At 47.8% G+C, this 21596-nt stretch overlaps 1 protein-coding gene across 1 annotated transcript; it reads right to left on the reverse strand.

Annotated features, from left to right (window-relative positions):
- Positions 1-651: 651 nt before the first annotated feature.
- Positions 652-20965, reverse strand: LOC133961149 (1-phosphatidylinositol 4,5-bisphosphate phosphodiesterase gamma-1-like). Its single transcript, XM_062396154.1, has 32 exons — positions 19732-20965; positions 14632-14781; positions 14054-14147; positions 13354-13401; positions 12003-12087; positions 11832-11912; positions 10963-10997; positions 10425-10497; positions 10248-10343; positions 10056-10174; positions 9884-9969; positions 9682-9802; positions 9366-9534; positions 8750-8869; positions 8553-8660; positions 8141-8361; positions 7125-7325; positions 6918-7037; positions 6327-6510; positions 6160-6237; positions 5961-6064; positions 5766-5862; positions 5627-5693; positions 4999-5165; positions 4512-4608; positions 4214-4438; positions 3995-4140; positions 3793-3907; positions 3535-3696; positions 3303-3391; positions 2955-3139; positions 652-2374 (listed from the first exon to the last, which is right to left on the reverse strand). The coding sequence occupies exons 1-32, from the start codon at positions 19985-19987 to the stop codon at positions 2314-2316; spliced, it is 3960 nt and encodes a 1319-aa protein (XP_062252138.1). The 5' UTR covers positions 19988-20965; the 3' UTR covers positions 652-2313.
- Positions 20966-21596: the final 631 nt, after the last annotated feature.

A 21596-nucleotide genomic window follows, 5' to 3' on the forward strand; every position in this document is an offset into this window, starting at 1 on the left:
GTGTGTGTGTGTGTGTGTGTGTTTTACCTTTTAGATAAAGTTCTAGTTCATTAAAGAACCTTCCGGGTTAAAGAAGAACATCCTGAACATCAGGATCTTTCTCGTTCTTGATTTTGAAACAGAAAGTTTCTCACTCTTTCTTCACTTGTTCTCATATGTTATTGAATATGGGGGGGGGGGGGGGGGGATTCTGTTTTGTGAGTTCTGTCTCATTATTATTGTTCAATTATTATTTTATTCACTTTTATTAGTTTGTCGGCTGGTATCATGTGCAAGGGCGCCCTCTGCTGGACTTCAGGAGCTGTTCATGGTGCTTTATTTGGTTTGTTCACCTGACTTGAACCAAATTTCTTCTATTATTCTCTCACTTTTTACTGTTTGTGTGGAGTAAGAAAAGTTAGTTTCTTTATTTCTCTTAACTTGTGTGGTTTATATCTAAGTTTGAAAGATTTGATAAATATGTTGTTTTTTCATACATCGCACCTCGGCTATTTAGAGGTCTGTTAACAACTTTTCAAAATAAAAGCATGATATGAAGCATTGACGTGACAAATCGAACGTCCAAATCGAACCACAAAAAAAAATCACTGCTGATATTGATTATATACAAACAGAAGATACATAACCTGCTCTACAGTGACAGAGCAGACGTACATGAAAGAGCTTTATTAAATTGAAGCTTGCACAGTATTTGTAAAGCAGAGTAAAAATACTGGACAGAGGGCGAAGATGCAAAGAGAAAACGAAGCTGGAGACAAAACGTCTCGTACACAACGGCTACAGGCCGAGAGGACGTTCACTTGGACGAGAGACGTTTGTGTCTCTGTGGACGTTTAAAGGGAGATTTTCATTTCTACATGAAGTTACATCTGAAGTCCACTGTCGTGATCTTTCATCTATTTGAACTGGATCTACACCTGTCTGATAAATAAGAGACGTTCTATACAATGAGAAATTAGATATGAGGCCGAACAAAGTCAACACACCGCGGTCCCTCAGGTGACATCCAGGGGGCGCCACCTCCCCCAGCCCGGTGTTATCTCGCCTCCTCGAAGGAAGCGTACGATAAAGTTCAGAGCCCTTTGGAGAAGTCTTTAAAAGACCTTGTGTGGTTTGGTGAGGATCTGAAGTTATGTGGCAGAAGGCCTCACCCCCCCCCCGCCACATGGGGGCATTGTCCAAGTGATCAACAGTCTTTAAATCCCTTCAAACCCAGCAGAGTAGTGGTCCGAACCCAACGAGTGGATTCCTCCTCCAGTTCGTTCCAGTTGCGGAGAAACTTCCTGAATCACGACAGGGAATCGAACTCGACACAAAGCTCAACGTTAAAGGCACAAACGTGATATTTCCTGTTTGCTACGTTTGACCACCGCTGCGATATCTCATCCACGCATCAGGAGGTTTTTATTCTTCCTCTAGTGAAACCTGAGTTTCCTGTTTGTGTCGACTAGAGCCTGAAACACACAAAGAGCCAATCTCACCCTCTTTGGATTTTATCATTATTATATTTTTTGACTCTCTTCATTTTGTGTTTTCTTCACTTTTTATCTTAATTCTATTGTATTGTGTGAATATTAAAAACAGTTCCTCCTTCTCAGAACTTAAAAAAAAAATGTTTCCCTTATTTTTCAACTAATGTGTATTTTTTTACACAAAGTGCTCATGTTTCTCTTTTACATCATAAGTTCTCGACCTCACTGTGTGAAGTGTCTTTAGTTAATGTTTGTGTGATTTGGTTCTATACATGTAAAACTGAATTAGGTCGTCAGCTCATTAATGACGATCAGGTGACGTTCACTAAAGAAAGACACTATCAGACGTTCTAGATCTACAATTATGATTATTTTCATTTGCGATGAATCTTCTGCTTTAGCTTCTAATAAAACATAAAAAAGTTTGATTCAACAAATGTCCAGAAATAGTAAAAAAGCTGATTTACACTTCTTAAGAAGAAAATCTTCAAATCCTCACGTTTCAGACAATCGACAATCAAGTATTTTTGATTATTGACTAAAATAAAGATTATTTGAATAGTTTAGATTTACCCACTTACTGTTGCCTGTGTTTATGCAAAGTTCAGAACTGATTTATTGATTTACTCATCGTGTGTTTCAACCTGAGTCGGATTCTTTCTATATTTCAAGTTCTCTGAGACGTTTGTGTTCGTGTCCTCCGACGCTAGCGACAGTAAAACCTCCAGATTGTTCTGAGGGAACTTGTTTCCTCCTCTCGTGTTATCGGTCGGTTGCAAGTCGCTGCTGCAGCTCAGTGAGGCACAGTTTGAGTTCAGCGCCCCCTGCAGGACGAGAGGATTCAACTGCGCTTGGCTGCCACCTGCTGCCTCAGCTTCTCCCTCCTCTTCTTCTCCGTCAGCCTGAGAGAGAGGAAATTAATAGTGTTCATTATTTTGTGTGGACAGAAACTAAATTTCAGTTCGGTTTTATGATTCAATTTTTCTTGTTAAATAAAAAGGTTGTAAGTTTCACCAATAACAATAGATGTACCTAAATAGCAAAAAAAGAAAACGACATTTATGTTAAAATTGAGGACTGTCTTTAAAGGTGAAAATAAACCCGTAATAAATAAATGATTAAAAACAATATATTCTGACATATTCAGTGCATCATAAAAGTATGAATTCATACTTGACATTTAATGAATTTAATCAGTTTGGCATCAAATTAATTTATTAGCTATTCTGATAAGAAATAAATTATTAGGCAAAAATTTAAATTCCTGGTTGCTATTTTTTAAATACAGATATTATCTGATGTTCTTGTTTTTCTGTGATAAGAGTCAATTAAACATCTTTGTTTTTAACTCAAAACGACACTTTCAGACTTTGGGAACTTGTGAAGATCTGATAAATAATAAAAACATTAATTTGAAAATAACTTTTGTTCAGATCAATCTATGTCCGTTTCCTTTTCCTGTGCTGTCCTTGGATCAGTCACCTGTGGTTCCGAGCCTCCACCAGCTCGCTCAGCTGATCCTGAGCCGCTCGCAGCTCCTCCACACTCTGCTGGTAGCTGAGGTCGGCCGAGCCCGACCGCTCCAGGAGCGACACCTGGTTCGACAGCTCGCTGGTTCGATCCCGCAGCAGCTGGATGGACGTGTACAGGTTCTCATCGTCTTCCTCCTGCAGGACGATGAAGAGACGCAGCACAGAGGACGTCAGAGTGGATTACTGGCTTTTAAAATAGGTTTTAACGAAACTGATGTTTTGATGACTGAATAACGTGATATTGATTTTCAACTCATCACCCGACCCCTCAGTGAGAAACAGAGAAACAGTTTCAAACCTTTGCATTGACGATTTCAATGTGCACGAGAAGTGAAGCCAACTCCAGCTCCTCGCTGTAGCTGTTCTTCAGAGATACATTCCTGTAACCTGACAACACAACACAACACAATGTAACTTAACACAACAAATCAACTCAATCGGAAAATACCTGGAGTTTAAAAAAAACCACATTCATCCCTGAGCAGCATGGGAGGTCCTGTCTGGTGAGTGGAAGATGGACGGACGCTCACCAGTGCGGAGGAGACGCACAGGAAACGTGGCCTGGGCCAGGAAGTTGGGGTCACTGAACATGTCCTCCTCGAAGACGGTGAAGCGCAGGAAGGAGAAGGTCGGGTTGTGGATGTCGAACACAAACTGCTTCTGCAGCCACACGGGATTCAGGCCGTTATCCGCTGAGAGGACGAGAGAGAGAGAGAGAGAGAGAGAGAGAGACGGTGAGGACAGAATGAGGACGTGTGGCGTCTCCCCCCGCTCGGCCGCCGTCTTACCCACGACGTCTGTCTTGAACTTGCAGCCGTCGTAATCGGCTCCGCAGATCTCCACCTCCACGAAGGGACAGACGATGCTGCGGCCGTTCTTCGGGAGGTGTCTCGCCCCGAGCACCTGGAGGGACAAGAGGAGGATCCGGATCAATGAGATGAACCTCCCTGCTGGTTCGGCCCAGATCTGGATGTTCACTAGGATTCTGACCTGGAGCTGGATGGTGATCGGCTCCACGTGCAGCGAGTCCTTGTCGAACGGGTCGAAGGCCTCGTCCCTCATGATGTCCGGCTGGGGCACGAAGCCGCTGCCGCCTCCCAGCATGAACAGCGCCTGGTTCAGCTGCATGGGTTTATCTACAGGGACGGGTCAGAGGTGAAAGAGTGTCCTTCAGGGAACAAGAGGACACACACACAGACACACACTGACCTGGGGTCTGGAAGTTGAGGGCGACCAGCTGGGAGCCGCAGAGCCACATGGGCAGCGGGTCGTAGTTGGACGAGTCCAGCCTCTGTCCTCGGGGGTAGACCCTGGACAGCTGGCGCCGGTTGTACTGCAGGAAGCGCTTCCCTCGGCTGCGAGTCGCAAACTTCTCCGCCTTGGTCTCCGGGAACGAGGACATGTCCCGGTAGCACGTCCGCTCTGTGCCGATCTCTGCAGCAGAGGACACAGGAAATGAGACGAGTAGAGACAGAAGGAAAGGAGAGAGACAGGAGGCGGAGCTTACTGTCTTCGTTGAAGGGGACAGGTCGGCAGTAAACCACGAGCTCCGACAGCTCCACCGCGATCTTCTTCCTCCTCTCCATCTGTTTCTCCTCCTGCATCTGGTAACATGGAGATAAGAAGACCAGTCAGAGGGAGGCCTTACATGAGAAAACAGATTTCAGCAACAAGAGAGATCATGACTAAATAAAATGATCAAATGCAAATTGTCACCATCAAGAAAACGTTTTTGGGTCAATTTGGTGCATTTCCATTCATGGGAGCTTTATTTCTGGTCAAAGGAAAAAATATATTTACTCAAATATTTACAATTTGCTGTAATTTGTGCAAAACTCTAAGTAAAAATTGTAATTTATTGTTTGACGTAGTGACACAAGTTAAAGGTTGTAGGTGCAAATTAGAATAAAGTTGTGTTTAGTTGCATTCAGACTCCCTGTGTGTGTCTGTGTGTGTGTGTGTGTGTGTGTGTGTGTGTGCAGCATCACACTGACCCGTGCGTCTGCGTTCTGCGCGGCCTCTCTGATCTTGGCGACCCAGCAGGTCAGATCCTCCAGAGTGTCGGCCGCCACGTCCAGCGTCTGCACCGGGTGAGAGGACAGATGCTGCGAGTGGACGGTGAAGACGAACGGCCGCGAGTTCTTACCGTCCTTATGAACCACTGGGGGGGGGGGGGGGGTAAAGACAGTAAGAGCAAACGTACAAAATGCAACAGAACTGATTGTTTTCAAATATCTGGAAAATGTGTCTATTTGGAATACCAAGAAGAGGATTTCAAGAATAAATAATTGGAAAATACATTTTTTGATTAAAGAAATACTGCAAATTTAAGGAGTTTTAATAAAATCTTTTCAAACGCTACGTGTTCAGTTCAGTGATGCAGCCTGCAGGGGGCGTGGTTCAGGGGTCTGTGTAGCTGCAGCACTGTGATCTGCAGAGTCGTTTGTGTTTGGGTTTGTTGAAATGAATGAATTGTTAAGTTAGGCCCAAAACCGTGTCCATGAGGTCAGAGTGACCTTTGACCTGATCCTCATAACCAATCTCATGTTTCTGACTCTATTAAACGTGGGATCAGTCCATGACCAGCGTTCCCCCCCCCCCCCCTTTGTGTACTGAACTCACCCACGTGTCCGGAGGGAACGTCGATGAATCCCTTGAGGAACGCTCCCAGAGGACTGTTCTCCGTCGACTGACACAAAACAATCACTGACGTTAGAATCAATTCATAAAATATCTGTTCCACATCAGAACCAGAACCCACCACGTCCTCCGGCTCCCTGCTGGGGGAACTGGGAACCTCCTCCACGTAGTTCGCAGGAAACCACAGCTGCTTCTTCCCACCGTAGTCTCCTCTCCACCTGAGAGAGGTCAGAGGTCAGAGGTCAGTGACGAGCAGCTACACGACCCACGGGGAGTCACGTGCACGCCGGGGGGGGGGGGGGGGGGGGTCGCTCACCAGCCGCCCTCCTGCTTGTCCACGTTGAGGAGGAGCGCCTGTTTGGGGAAACAGAGCTCGTCTTCTCTCTGAGCCCGATAGTCGTACAGAGCTTTGACCGAACACTGAAACAGACGAAGACACACGTGATCACAGAGCGTGTTGAAGGAAACAGGAGGATCAAAGGATGAAGATCAAGGAGCTGAAGAACGGGACCTACCCGAGCGGTGGGCATCTTATTGGCCTCCACGTAGAAATGAGGCGTGCGGACTTCGTACAACGCTCCGTAGTCGAGCTCCTGACCGACACACAACAAACCATGAACAACAACCACGTGGATGCTCTCTGTATCATCTGAGTGTCCCCGGTGGGACGGGGGGGACTCACCGCGGTTCCCATCCGGTCCAGCGTGTCCTCGTTGATCGGGTAGCGGAGCCGCATCTTGCGGTAGAGAGGATGTTTCTCGTAGTAGCTCACCAGATCCACCAGACTCTCGAACTCCGCCGAGCTGCCGAGCATGAAGAGACGTCCTTCCTGCTGGATCCGACAGTGCTTGATCTTCCCCTCCGCCCTGCACACAGACACACACACACACACACACACACACACACACACACACACACACGCACAAACACACACATCATGAAAGAAATACAAATGATTTAGTTATTTGGTCTTTGTCTGAGCAGAAACCAGATTATTTCCTGTGTTTGTTTGTTATAACACAAAAGGATAACACAAAAACCACCAGACAGATCACCACGACCCCTGGTGGACGGATGTGAGATGGCTCAGGGAAGAGCTCATTAAATGTAGGTGTGAATCCAGATCAGGGAACAGATCCAGGATCAGATCCAGGATTTGTTTAGAATGTGTGATAGGACCAGGATGAATGAAGGGACTGGTGGACCCTTGTGGAGGTCTGAGCTCCACTGGGTTACCAACCAGTCTCATGATGGGATTGAACCAGTGCTCTACCTGAAGGAGATGGCGAAGGAGTTGTGTTCGCTGCGTTTCCGCACCAGGAACGCTCCGTCTCTGGGAACACGCATCAGCATGTGCTCGGCCTGAACACGGGACAGACTGGAGTGGTACCACCTGAGGAACACACAACCTTTAATCTCCTGCTCCAGCTCAGCTCCGACCTCTGACCCCCCCGCCCCCCCCGGCCCCGTCCGGACTCACTCTCGGCTCTCGTGGGCGTTGGGCTGCGGCACGGGGCTCCCCAGCCTCATCTCGAACTCGTTGCAGCGCAGCGGCGTGTCCCGGTAGTGGCCGATGAGGCGGTAGAGGCTGTCGAACACCAGGTTGTCGGTCAGGTAGAAGCGCGTGGAGCCGGACTCCTGGCGGGAGTGGATCCTGCAGTGCTGGACCCGACCCGAGCGCCTGCAGCCCGGAGGGAAGGTTGTAAGAACTACGTGAAATGTTCTGGAGATGTGCCACTATACTCGTATCATTATTAATATTACAGTTCTGAATTCATGGTCTTAAACTCAAACAACCTTCTCAAGCTTAATGACAATAAAACTGAAATGATCTTGTTTGCCAGAAGATTCTTTAAATCAGAAAAATAGTATGAAATGATTAGAGCCTCTCTCTCTCCCTCCCTCCCTCTCCCTGCCTCCATATCTCTCTCTCTCCCTCCGTCCCATCCTCCCTCTCTTCCTCTCTCTCCATCAATCCCTCCCTCTCTCCTCTTTCTCCCTCCCTCCCTCTATCTCCATCCATCCCTCCATCTCCTCTCTCTCTATCTCTCTCTCTCTCTCTCTTCTCTCTCTCTCTCTTCTTTCTCCCTCCCTCCCTCTCCCTGCCTCCATATCTCTTTCTCTCCCTCTCTCTCTCTCTCCCTCCCTCCGTCCCATCCTCCCTCTCTCTCTCTTTCCATCCATCCCTCCATCTATCTTCTCTCTCTCTTCTTTCTTTCTCCCTCCCTCTCCCTCCCTCCCCTTTCTCCCTCCCTCTCTCTCTCTCTCTCTCCCCCTCCCTCCCCTTTCTCCCTCCCTCCCTCCCTCTCCATCCATCCATCCATCTCCCCTCTCTCTCTCTCTCCCCTTTCTCCCTACCTCCCCCCTCCCTCTCCATCCATTCATCCCTCCATCTCCCTCCCTCCCTGCTCTCTCCCTCTCTCTCCCTCTCTCTTTTCTCTAGAGAAGCAGGGGAAGTGACTTCCTGGAGTCCCCCCCCCCCCCCCCCCCACTCACCAGAAGGAGAGTGTGAAGTCTCCCACGAACGTCTCGCTCTCTCGCACCAGGAAGGTTCCGTCCTTAGCTCCGCCCTCACAGTACTCCTGCAGCAGCTTCTCCGCCACCTGCCGGCCGTCCCGCCCTCCGCCGAGCTTCCCGTGGAACCAGCGCTCGGTGCAGTGCTGCTCGCTGTTGTTGTTGTTGTTGTTGTTGTTGTTGTTGTTGTTGTTGTTGTGCTCCTGACGAGAGGAAGGAGACGCAGAGAAGTCAGGATTAATAGAACTTGAAGACATTCCTGAAAGGCAGAATCGAGAAATCATGTTCAAGAGGACAAACAATAATCTATAACATCGTCCAGAGGCAAAACAAAACTCTAAACCTCCACATCAGCATTTAGATAACATGACGACCACCTTCATCAGACCCCCACCTCTTTTCCCTCGTCATCCTCCTCTTCATCGGCCGTCTGGTAGTGAGACGTCTCCTCTGAGTAGTAGATCTTATGACTGGTCAGGACGAAATAATGTCGAGTCCACGTCTGCGAATCAGAGAAACACAACTGCAGTGATACAGTGTTCTTAACACACACACACACACACACACACACACACACACACACACACTCACGTGGTCGATGGGGTCCTCCAGGTACAGGATGCCGTTCTTCAGAGAGTTGCTGATGTCGTTCTCGGAGCAGCTGGCTGACGTCACCTCCTCGTACAGAGTTCCCTCCACCAGCTTCTTGTGCTGCGACACGGAAACTTCACAACATGAGACAAACGGATCGACAGCTTCTTCACAGTTTGTCTGCGTGGACGTCGAGAGGAAGAGTAAAAGCATTTAACACGTTCCAGGAACGGTCTCAAGATGTTCCTTCTGCACGGGAAAACATCGACTTCCTGTCCACCGTGTTTTGATTCTTTTAAACCTACAAATTAAACCAGATCTGCACTGAAAAGTATTTATATCGATATACTTGCAGCAATTTTTCTCACAATTATTTGGGGTTTTGTGTCTTGCTCATTGACACTTTGGGATCGAACTCTGACCTTCTGGTTAGTGGACGACCCTCTCTACCTCCCGATCCACAGCCTAAACCCTCAACAAATGCTCCTTTAATCCACTTCATCGACTTGAAGGAGGGAAGTGTCGACTGTAAAGTTCTTTGGATGAGCGGTGTGTGTGTGTGTGTGTGTGTGTGTGTGTGTGTGTGTGTGTGTGTGTGTGTGTGTGTGGTGTGCACCTTGATGAGGATCTTCCTGCGGAGCTGGTGCGGTGAAGGAAGCTCCTCCGCGTTGTTGTCCACGGGCTTGATGAGCAGCAGGTCTCCGAACACCTTCTTGAAGTGCGTGGCCATGTTCCTCTGCTGCACCACGCTGCAGTGATCCTCGATGGAGAGAATCACTGGGAACCTGCTCAGAAGAAGCTTCATCAGGAACAGACACACTGAGGAACCAGTGAAGTCCATCAGCGTCAGTGTGTCTGTGGAGGTCAACTGTCAACCAGAGGCTGTCAGATGTTTCCTCTGGTCCTCTCGTGGTCATTAATCACAAACTCACTCAGACGTGACGAAGGCGTGTTCTTTGATGGTGTGCAGCACGTCCAGGAACTTGATCTTGGAGGTCAGCGTGTGGCCGTGGTAGATGATGGGCAGGTCGTCAGGTCCGTCCCAGCAGTCCACTGGGATCAGAACACACAGTTTAAAATTCTCATCAGGCTTTTACCTGCTGTGCTCACTCACGAGTGGATCTGGGTTCTCACGCTCGATGCAGCGGCAGCCCATCCTCAGGCAGCGGGCGTAGGCCTCCAGAGAAGACTCACTGGAGAACTGGTCCCCGGTCAGGTAGCTGCAACAACAACAACATGATGGACTCAAGTAAATAAAGTCTTTCATTTGTGTCTCCATGATTCATCTGGAGAGTGAGAGACGTACGTGTTGTGTGAGGAGGAGATCCAGTACTGAGACAGAGGTCTCTTCATGTCCTCCAGGACCACCGGGGACAGCCGAGGGTCACACAGAGAGTTCTCTTTGGAGAACAGGAAGGTCAGGAACTGGAAAAGTGAAACAAGAAAGAGTAAGAAAGAGTTTATTTCAGGTCTGTGCAGGTTTGTGCGTCTGCTTCACCTCGTCCAGCTGCAGCATCGGCTCAGGCTGCGCCCCCCCCCTCATGTAGCCCATCAGGAAGTCTCTGACGCGGCTCAGCTCCGACGCCCACGACTCCTGAGACGAGACGAAGACGTGAGGACAACAGCAGAACTTCAGAGAGTTATTAGTTCTCAACAGGCTCAATCTGCTCGGTACCTTCTGGTCCATCTGGAGAAACTTCTGGAAGTCGTAGAGAGAAATCTGACAGAGCTCCGGTCGGTCCACGTTCCTACACAACACAACAGAGTTCAACAACAGAGCGACAACGACAAAAGAGTGAGAGAGAAGACGTCACACGTCTGATGGGGAATTCATTCTACTTAGAATCATTAGGCCAGGTTTCAAAACTTAGTTTCAGTCGTTCAAAAGAAAGATTTCTAATTGTTTATAATCGTCTTAAGTCTTATGACAAAGAAATATTGTAGAAGTTTGATATTTAACAGTTTAACCATAAACTTTAAATAAAGAAAAAGAAATAAAGAAAACACAAATGTTAACATAACCCCCCAAAAAAAGTGTTGATATCTTATATATATATATATATTGCTTTCTTCCGTTTGGACTCTGAGTGTTAAAGAGAAACAGCGGGAGAGGATGACAGTGGTGGTGGTGGTGGTGGTGGTGGTGGTGGTGGGGGGGCATATGAGGGAGTGGATGCTGAAGAAGAGGAGGAGGTGCAGGAGGAGGGACTCACCTCAGAGGGAAGGAAAGCTCCAGCTGCTCAATAATCTGGGAACAGAGGGGGGGAGGTGACGGACAGGTGGGAGGAGCCAGGTGAAGCATCGACAGGTGAGACTCAACGTGTCATGTGATGCAGACGTGAAACGTACGAGCTGCTGGTGAATCGACTCAGATCCTGAACTGGAGGAAGAACTTTACTCTCTTCTCTGACTCTGCAGACGATCAACTTCTAAATATAAATCTGCATCTGTCATGGAAACATGAGGAAGCCAAACCATCCCGGATTTCAGCTCTGCCATCTTCCACCGATGAGGTCATGTGGAGCCAGAGGGAGATGGAGGATGTTGAGGTCACAAGATCGAGCAATCACGAGTCAGTCAAGATGTTTATTTATATATAAACAAATAACAAATTAGAATCAAACTTATCGGACACATGTACACAAACATCAGTGTGGTAAGAACGACCTGTAGTTGTGTACTTTATTTGTTGTGTACCGCCAGCAGGGGGTGATAGATCACACTGATGTATCTTCAAGTTTTCATGTTTCTGATGAGTTTGGTTTTAATTTGATGATATAAAAACATTATGATTGACAGCTGAGACTGACTCACGAAGGGTCGGGGGGGTGTCTATACAACCTTGCTCTCCCGGCTCCACTGACATCATCAGTGCAAGATGGCCGCTCCTGTATCTGATAAATAACGGCTTCATTTTTGGTAAAACAGGAAGTTGGGTCCTCCTTATTTATTTATTATTTTAAATCTTTTATTTAAACGGGGACTTTTCAATTGAGTTCAATATTTTGTAAGTACAGGATTTAAGTCGTTTTTCTGCCATTCAGTGAACATGTGTGTGTTTTTGTGCAACACTGAGACTCACACTCCTCTGTGCGTCAAACATGAGCGTCCTGTAGAGCTGAGCGAAGTTAGGATAGGACAAATCGCTCCTGGCCTCCACTTCCTGTTAGTGCGACAGAAGATCAGCGCCGTTGTCTCGTCAGAAAACCAACAGGAGGCGAACATCTGAATTTACCCTGAAGGAGCCTCTGACCTGCAGCTTGTCCTTGAGGAAACGCATGCTGGGGACTCGGTAGTTGACCTGAGGCAGCAGAGTCTTCACGTCCTTCACGGTGATGCTGCAAAGAAAAGCACGACACAAACTTACCAACAGTCTGAACTGAAGCAGACCGACAGCAGTTCTCTGTGTTCACCAGAGGGGGGCGCTGTGTGTGAGGAGGTTTATAAGGAACCGAGAGATTTTCACTGTTTTCATTGTTGAGGCTTTAACAACAATGGCAGAACCGTGTTACCGTCGGTGAACTCAAGAGTTCAATGTCAACAAACGCTGCTCTGAAACTTTCACTCTAAACCCAACCCAGCTGCAGGGTTTAGATCTGAGCTGCAGCTGGAGACAAGAATTCATCTCTAACCACAGAGGAGAGGAGAAGAGGATGGAGAACAGGAAATCTGTCAGAGCAACAAAATGATCTGAGCGCTCAGTTTGTGGAGAAGTTCAGCAAATCAAAAACAAGCAGGGGCAGAAACCAACAAGTCCGACTGTCGAACTGGGAGACCTGGAATACAGATCAGAAATATAAATGTAAAAACAAACAAACAACATCTGAGAATTGTGAGAAATAACTGGGAGAGATTTTTAAAGGTTTTACTCCGTATTTGTTTAAATGTGTAGATCTGAATCCTGGGCGGATCCAGAAATGATTTTTCCTCTTCAACATTGTGAGCGAGGACGTTTCTTTGTAGATTTCTCAGAGATCAACTCGAGGATCTCGATGGAAGATTTCAGGCTCGTCTTGTGGACTGATATTTAGGAGTTTTTTGCAATTTGGTGTAAATCCAAATAAAAGTCTAGCAGACGTCAACAAGGTTTCATGAGGGGAGGGGTCCCTAACGGGGACAACTGAAAATCTGCCTCTGCAGAGCTGCTGCTCTCTTTCCTTCACAGACGGATAATCACTTCAGGTGATTCATAAACCACATGCAGCCGTCGGTGCTCGGAGGCGGAGACGATCCGTCCTCCTGTCCTCAGGTCAGTGTCTCCTCCCTCTTCCCTCTGTCCAGATACTGTTACTATTTTCACAAGAGACAGGAAGTGGCCCTCTACCCGGGCCCAGCCCATCGCATCACTTCCTGCTCCTTATCAGGCGCTGGCAGGCTGTTTGTCCTGGAGCGGCTTCCACCCAAACAGAAGCCCGAGGACCCTGTGATGCGGGGGGGCGCTCGGAGTGTGCACGTTAGGGTCAGATCCCCGATAGGAGCCCAGCGAGCTCTCTGATCACATCTGGATCTGGTTTCACCTTCACTTTCAACCTGCTGTGACGCGGCGGCCAATCAGCATCCATCACAGGCGGCTGTAAAGTGTTCACGTGTTGCGACTCACCCACCTGCCCTCGTGGCTCCGGTCCATGACCTCGAACTGCTTCCTCAGCCACCTGCACACGGAGGGATGGAGGTCAGAGGTCAGAGGTCAGAGACAGGTTCAAAACACAAATCACACGTTTCCAGTTGACAGCTGAAGTCTGTGGATTGGATCGAGCTCCTCCACCAATCAGTGCAGTCTCCGTCTACATAAAACATTTTCACATTCATATGAAGTCACCTAGAGGCAGATATGAAATATCATGTTCAAGAGGATAAAAACATGACCTGTGAGGCCAACGGGATTCTTGAATTTTTTTATCTAACTGAGCTTTTGCACCAAATTTGATGGAATTCCCTCAGTGGTCTTGAGATTTCGTCTTCGCAAGAACGTGACAGAGTTCCACAAATATGTTCCAAGTATGTCTGAAAGCCAGTTTTCTTCTCATAAGCTGCAGTTTTAGTGATTAAATCAAAGTTTAAGCAAAAGGTAGAAACTGAGGATCTGTCTGTATTTTTCAAATCCTCTCGTCAAACAGTTTACACAACGAGTACAAACAGACTGAATTAGCTCGTGCATTTCCGTTGACCAACTCCAAATACAAACAGACGTTTTTCTCCTGCACTGTCTAGAGTGTGTAAATACAGGACAGTGTTAGATATGTGTGAGGGCAGGTTGTAGATTTATTCTATATGAATTATATTTTGATGAAAGCTGCAGCTCACCTGTCGACCTGCTGCGGCGCCGGCGCTCTCTGAGTGTCAATCATCAGCCAGTTCAGACCGGTGACCCACATGTTCACCTCCTCCTCACTGAACGCTGCAGCCAGAAGAAAACACAGGAAACTAAACACTTACTGTCCAAGACAATATCAGACTGAAACAAACAATAAAGAATAAATGTCTGAGTTACAGAGATTCCTTTTGTTTCTGCAAACAAATGAACGTCAACAGAATGAACTTAATATTGTAGCTGATTATGAGAATGAAGATAGAAAAACATCATAGGATTGCATGTGCACCATTTCTCTCATGTTATAAGCCTTTTTCAAAAATCAATCAATGGAATTATATAAAAATACATATTCTTGCAGGTGTTTGAGGATTTTTTTTATCTTTTCTTGGGCAATTTGACAATTAGACAAATAAAAAATGACATAAATTTTAAGGGAAATAAAAGGAACATGAAAATATCGTCCATATAAAAGAATGATTAGTGTTATTTATTCTTTTAACTATTTAGTTTTTGTGTTCTTTTAAATGTGTGGTACTTGTGAACACACACACTGACCACACACACTGACCGGCCACACTGAGCGTCCTGAGGCGGAACTCCAGGCCGTACAGAACGATGAAGCAGTGAGCAGAGTCCAGTTTACGAGCCTCCTCTGGGTAGCGCTCGAAGTCCCGGGAGCCTTTCCCCAGCCGCAGCTCCCGGATCTCCCGCATGTCGACTGCAGGGGGGGGGGGGGGGGGGGGGCAGGAAGGAAGGATAGTGTTGCATGAGCACAAATATGCACAAACCATAAATCACAGTTTGGCTCCTTGTATAATTCCCCTGCCAAAAACAAACAGAAGATTGCTGCTGGAGAGCTGAACTAATGTTGTTGTGTGTGGTGTGTGTGTGTGTGTGTGTGTGTGTGTGTGAGTCCAGAAAAGCCACAAACACACAGACACACACTTCTCAGCTGTCGACGGCAGGATGCTGCTGAACCGCTGCAGAGGTTTTTCAGCAGCAGACAAACAAACTTTCCTTTAAGGGATTTTTAAAAAGTTTGTAGGGAAATTTGAACAGTTTTGTTTTTTTGCCACTGTTGTTTGTTTGTTTGTTTGTTTGTTTGTTTGTCAGCAGAATTACACAAAATTACTGAATGTATTTCCATGAAACTTGGTTGAAGGATGAGACTTGGGTACAACTTTTTCACTTCCATATTTAACATTTGGAACTTTTCTTTTGTTTAGTTAAGTAAAACATATTCTGAAAACGGAAATATGTGTTTTTGTGACAAGATTGAATTTCCAAACCTGATTTGACACAAAAGTCTAATTTCTACTCCGTGCAAAAACACACGAATGACAGATGAAAAGTAAGAATTCAAACTTCATGTAAATCAAAGAGTTAAACCGAGCGATGAAGTCACATGATCAACCACAGAGGATGATGTCATCTCTGGACTTGACTTTGACACTCGCAGCCGTCGACACACCCACAAGGAAAACGCTGCCTTATTGACACAGCAGATGTCTTGTGCAAACACACAAACACACACACACAGATGCTCTGGCATTCACACAACAAACACACAGCAAACACACTCTAATAAAAAAATGTGTGTAGATTTTGATACCAAAGTTTCCCACATGAACAAATGAGATTCAATGAAGAGAGCAGCTTTTCCCTCGAGTCAAACTGTCCTCAGCAGCTTTTATATGATTCTGAATGAAAGTCGGCTGAGAGCAGAAGCCTGGTTCCTCTCTCGGCTCCTGGAGACGACGTGTTTGGCAGAAGATTCAAGAGAAAACTTTGGAGTGAATGTGGTTTGAACTTCCCTGGAAAGAGGTTCAAAGCTGGAATCAGCAGAAGAACACGCCTCTGGATCAGATGGTCACATGGAGACGACCCGATGACCTCAGTGCCACACAGTGTGTTCAACATCTGAAGAGTTCAAGTCCGGTGAAGCTTCGTCTTCTAAACAAACCACGTCGACCATCTTTATTTACAGCTGTTCTCCACATCCTTACTTCATCCCTCTGTTATTGTGTGCTTTGCATTTTCTGATAAATTGTTGGCATGTGCAGCAGCGTCCTTGTTGTCGGTGCAGCCGTGTTCTCACAGCTTCAACATCGACACACAACCAACGCACTGTGCGCACAACTTCCTCGATCGTAACTCAAATCGGAGGCGTTCTGCTTGAAGGAGGTTTATGTTGCTTTTCAGCGCAGGAGAGAAACTGAATGAATGTCCAGTGCGAGCAGCTGCATGCACGGCTGACCTGAAACCACCAACCGGTGATAATTGCAGTGCATTTCCAGTGAAACAAACTGTTCCTGGTACAGCCGGTGACATCACCCCCGTCCAGATGGCACGAGGGGTTTTACAGTTATCACAGAAATGCAAAGGACGAGAGAAATGGGAATGAAAAACAAGCCGAGGTGTAGAAACGGGATGAATGGATGAGACGGATTTCCAAAGCTGATGTAGTGGGTTTTACCAGCTCGGATTTGTTCTGAACCCGGATCAGTGTCGACTCTGTTGCTCCTCTAAACCACATTTTAAACTTTTGTTACTGATGAATTTAATGGTTGGTGGTTGGAGTCGCATACTTGAGCAGAAGGAAGTTTACATTCCAACCAGTCCCCGAATAAAATGTCTGGAAAAAGAGTCCAAGTGAGAAAAGAGCAGGGAAAGGTTCTGACAGGTCACAGCGGGCGAGCGGGCGAGCGGGCGAGCGGGCGAGTGGGCAAGTTAACAAGGTTTCTAACACATGACGGACGTGAAACAGACAACGACAAAAATAATACAGATATCTCCGGATGAAACCGAGGAGCCATGTCTGCTCGGGTCTCTCCCGCTCGGATGCTCCCACTATCGTCCATAAAGTTTTTACTGTCCTCGCAGACAGATGTAGGAGTTTCAGCTGTTTTCTTACATCAGACAAGCTCTCGTTCTCTTTCTGTCTCTAGTCTCTTCCACTTCTCACTCAGGCTCTGACTGAATTAGTTCTGTGGGAAACACTGGCTCTAAACAAAGATACATGATTTCCAAATCCGAATTCATAAGTGAGCTGATCTAAGAATCTGACCCAGACAATCTGTGTTTTTTATTTAGACAAACTCAAATTTCTTACAAAAACCAAAAAACTAACAAATGAATCGAGAAAAGTAATCGGCACAGTGATTAGTAATGAAAGTGAGAGTTGGCTGCAGCCCTCTTTAAATCAGTGTCTGAGGCGTCTCGCTCCTCATTGGTGGTCCGTGTCTCTGCTTCCTGCAGAAGACGCTGGACCTTTTGTCCTTCAAACGGAGACAGGAAGACAGACACTCCCTGATAACCCCACACTTCCTCTGCCTCGGGATCTGATGCCTCCACTCATCCAGAAAATAAACACTGATCAGAAGCGTGTGTGAAAACTGAGCCAGAACTTTGTTATATAACAAGCTGTGGGATGCAAAAGCAAATGGAAGGAGAAGTGGGATAGGAGGAAGTGGAGAGAGGAGGAGGAGGAGGAGGAGGTGAGGGGAGGAGGAGGTGAGAGGGGGAGTGAGGAAGGTCAACAGATAAATATAAATAAATATAAACAGAGAGGATTTGAAATGGTAGGTCAGCGGAAATGTTGATAATGAGAAAGGTGTGTGTGTGTGTGGGTGGGGGGGTGGAGGAAATTGTGAAATAACTGGAGGAGGAAAAATGAGAGGTGAGAAAGGAGGAGGTAGAGAGAGATAGAACTGTGGGAGATACAGGGAAGGAGAGATCCGCTGAGTTCCTGGAATGTTCTGGTGGGTTCGTCCAGAAGGGAGGTTGTTTGTAAAGTGTGTGTGTGTGTGTGTGTGTGTGTGTGTGTGTGTGTGTGTGTGTGTGTGTGTGTGTGCGTGTGTGTGTGTGTGTGTGTGTGTGTGTGTGTGTGACTGTAGGTGTTTGCTGTGGTTTTCCTGTTGGATTACCGTTCATACGCTCTATGATTGTGGATAAATAATTGAGGAGTCTCCGTGAGCAGGAACAACATGAGGACAGAGGACGTTTGTCTCTGAGCTTCAGCAGAAAGGAGAGAGGGACGGAGAGAGAGGGACGGAGAGAGAGGGACGGAGGAGAAGAGAAAGCTACAGTGGCCCTGAAGGATCACTCATGTGGATCTTTCAGGAGACTTGTGTCGCACTCCACATAACTTCCGACAATCATTTAAAAAAAGAGATGTGAACCGAGTGCTTTGTTTTAGTTTTGGTCCACGTCCCATCTGCTAACATGGAGGAGGCAGGGTGTATGACCGCAGCCAGCCACCAGGGGCCACCAGCATGATTCAGCTTCACTTTTAGAATGGGGAAAAAAAGAATAATCGAAATTTTCTTGCTTAGAATTAAGTTCACGACTCATTTAACAAACTTATAGCGGCTCTTTGTCATTGGTTGAGTAAGAAACCAAAGAAAACACAGCAGCATGGGGCAGTGCAGGTTCTGTAGGAGCGCTTGTTTTAACACAGCTGACGTCTCGGATCAAAATGCAGATGAAAAGAGACGCAGGAGTTCAACCTGATTTGGTGCAAGATGACGGTCGTTAGAGAGAAAAGCGTCAGAGGAGTTCTCTGAATTACTGGTTTCATATCGTGTTGTTAAAATACTGTTTTGAGTTTTTGTCTTTTCTTGAGTTACGACATGTTGAGCTCTAGAAAACCGACAGAGTGAAGGAGGGAGAAGCCAACCTGACCATTTCTATCTCTGTCATTCTTCTTCTACCACAGAGTCTGAGAGAATCACACATGGCCGACAGAAGGAAACTCTATCATGCCAGCGAATGCAGGAACTTTCCTCTCTGCCAACAGACACTGAAACAAATCCTCCCCCCCGGGCCACGAGATCCAGGAGGCAGACAATAGCCTCCACACCCCAGACGTCTCCGACAGGCCACTGCTACTTGACTCCCGCCCCCGCCACCTCCGCCCACCATCACTCAGTCAGGCGGGTGGCGTGTCGGACATGAAGCCCTGAGGTGGGGGGGGGATTACTCAGAGCCCATGTGGCAGTGGGGTACAGGCTCGTCTGTCTGGAGGGTTTCTGAGAGGTGGACATGGACGGAAGCAGAGGTCACGGGGTCGTGATCCGTCTGAGGACGCCATGACAGCGCCGCAGCTGCAACATCGCTTCACGAGGGGGAGGGGGCGGGGGGGTAAAACACTACTTTTTCCCTCTAGGTCGAGTAGTAGAGACGTTTAGGTTGTGATCTACTGCTGATATGAAACCTGACCTAGGGGTCATCACATCACAGAGCCCATTGAGCCCGGGGTCGATATTAGATTGAGTAAAAAACCTAAACATAAACTTTCAGCCATCAGTAAATCAGTCCCTAAGAGGTGAAGCCACAGACTCCGGCTCAGGACAATGTCTTTTAGCTTAGTGTCTGGACAGTTGGACAAAGTGGAGACGGGTTGTCCATCGTGATTTACAGTCTCCACCGACCATAAACTGCACAGACACTTTATCAAATACTACAGCGCCGGTCAAAGTGTCAAAGGAATATTCCTTCTTATAACTTCTCTACATTAAATCTGAGGCCCTTCACACTGAGGCTCTGGAACGGAACCTGGAGTCCCACGGGTCAGGGGGTCAGGGAGTCAGGGGGTCAGGGGATCAGGGGGTCAGGTCCAGGTTGTCCCGCTCTGTAATCCATCGATTCTTTTAAAGCAAATACTCACTCTCTCCTTCTACTTTGTCCGGGTTCCTGCTCCACACTATCTGTCTCGTGTCCTGCTTTATCTGGAACGTCCTCCTCTCGGGCCGCTGGGACTTCTTCTGGTAGAAGACGGTCATCACCGTGCCCCTCTCCAGGCTGTGGAGGATGCGGGGACCTGCCTCGGTCCAGTCCATCATCCTGGAGGCCATGACCGGACTGGCGGCGGCCTCCTCTGCACTGAGGCCATTGATGCAGCCGCTGAACCTGGCTGCACACATCTTCACTGCATGGCTGAGAGGGAACCCCCCAGGATCACTAATCAGACGAGGCTCCTGGGAGATGATGCTCGGCCTTGTGGTCAATTATTGTGGGCGAGGGTTGTCCAACATGTCCAAACCCACCGGGGCCAGGAGGAAATCTGGTCGTGAGGGTTGTAACTTCTCATGAACGCTCAGGGTGGGAGGCAGCAGTGAAACCCTGAGATGTCTGAGATGTGAATTATCCCTGCTCCTCTGGAGGGGGAGTGGATCCCTGTGTGATCCTTTCCAGATGCGTCTGGCAGCAGTCCAGTGAAATCCACTCGTTGTGAGTTCTCATCCCCGCTGGACTCAGGTTTCCAGTCTCCTCCTCGTCCCTGCAGGCTGCTGGTGGCGCCGGGGCGGAGGAGCAGCCTCGGTTCCCCTCGGTTCCCCTCGGTTCTGGCTCTGCGGCGGTGGAGTCAGCGACAAAGACGCCGAGTTATGTCACCAGCTCTTGGGGAAACACTCGCAGGTGGGAGCAGCGGGGCGGCGGAGAGGAGGACGCGCGCCTGAGGGAGCGCGGAGCCAGAACCGTGTGCGCTCTCATCCAAGGATCCATTCTGCTGTGTGCCCTCTCTCCTCCTCCTCCTCACCCCGCACACAGGACTCACTCATACACGTGAAGTACACGTAGAAACTGCTTGTGGGGCTGCGGGGGCTTCCGTGCGGGGTTACCGGGCGTTACGCGCTCCCTGTCCCGCTGTCTCCTCGCTGCTCCTCGGTCGGGATCTCTCCGCCTCCGTGTCCCCTCGGCTCCGGCTCTCCGCAGCGGGTTGAGTCGCTCAGACCGGAAAGGCTCGACCAGACTGTTTTCCTTTTCCTCCCGGAGCTGCAGCTTTGTGGGAGGAAGATGAGGGGAGAGTTGGAGAAGGAGAGGGAAGGGGAGAGGGAGAGGCGGAGAAGGAGAGAGAGAGGCGGAGAAGGAGAGAGAAGGGGAGAGGGAGAGGTGGAGAAGGAGAGGGAAGGGGGAGAGGCGGAGAAGGAGAGGGAGAGGCGGCGCAGAGCGACCTCCACGGGCCTCCAGGAGGCCTGCAGCCGGCTGGAGGAGGTGTGACTCCTGCAGACCCAGGGCAGGAGGTGAAGGGAGGTGAAGGCTGTAAAGGTCACTGACCTGTCAGAGGTTCATCAGCTGTTGCAGCAACTCTTCAATGACACAAAGTCTGAGAAGCAAAGTTCTTTACTCTGGTTTTAAAGTTAAACTTCATCTCCAGAGTTTGAGAAGAATCTGTTTTATTAACTTTATGGGGGGGGGGGGGGGGTTAAGACAAAGGAGATGAAACCAAGTGTTTGAGACAGAGGCTGAAAGGAGGAGCTGCAGCAATGGAGAGTCTGAGGACAGTGTTTTCTGAACATTAGAGCATTAAACCTTTTCAAGTAATAACTCATTAAATTGTTTCTTGGCTCATATCCCATCCTTCCATCAAGTCTCATCTGCTCAGTAGTTCCTGTGAAATCCTTTCTGACAAACAAACACATGGGTGGAACCATGGAAGAGGTAAAAAAAAAGTATTGTTCAGTCACTAATGTGGAAGTTTATTTTAATTATAATTCCTTTTGTTATTAAAAAACAAATGATGTTGAGTTATTC

Source organism: Platichthys flesus, chromosome 9 (genome assembly GCF_949316205.1).
Source record: "Platichthys flesus chromosome 9, fPlaFle2.1, whole genome shotgun sequence".
In the NCBI taxonomy this organism is placed as follows: Eukaryota; Metazoa; Chordata; class Actinopteri; order Pleuronectiformes; family Pleuronectidae; genus Platichthys; species Platichthys flesus.

Excerpts from the sequence above, each read along its gene's own strand:
- LOC133961149 (XM_062396154.1), bottom strand. The coding sequence starts at position 19,987 with ATGTGTGCAGCCAGGTTCAGCGGCTGCATCAATGGCCTCAGTGCAGAG. Across the intron at positions 8,362-8,552 it reads AGGATGACGAGGGAAAAGAG|GAGCACAACAACAACAACAA; the intron begins GTGGGGGTCTGA and ends TCCTCTCGTCAG. Across the intron at positions 4,141-4,213 it reads CCTCAACTTCCAGACCCCAG|ATAAACCCATGCAGCTGAAC; the intron begins GTCAGTGTGTGT and ends CCGTCCCTGTAG.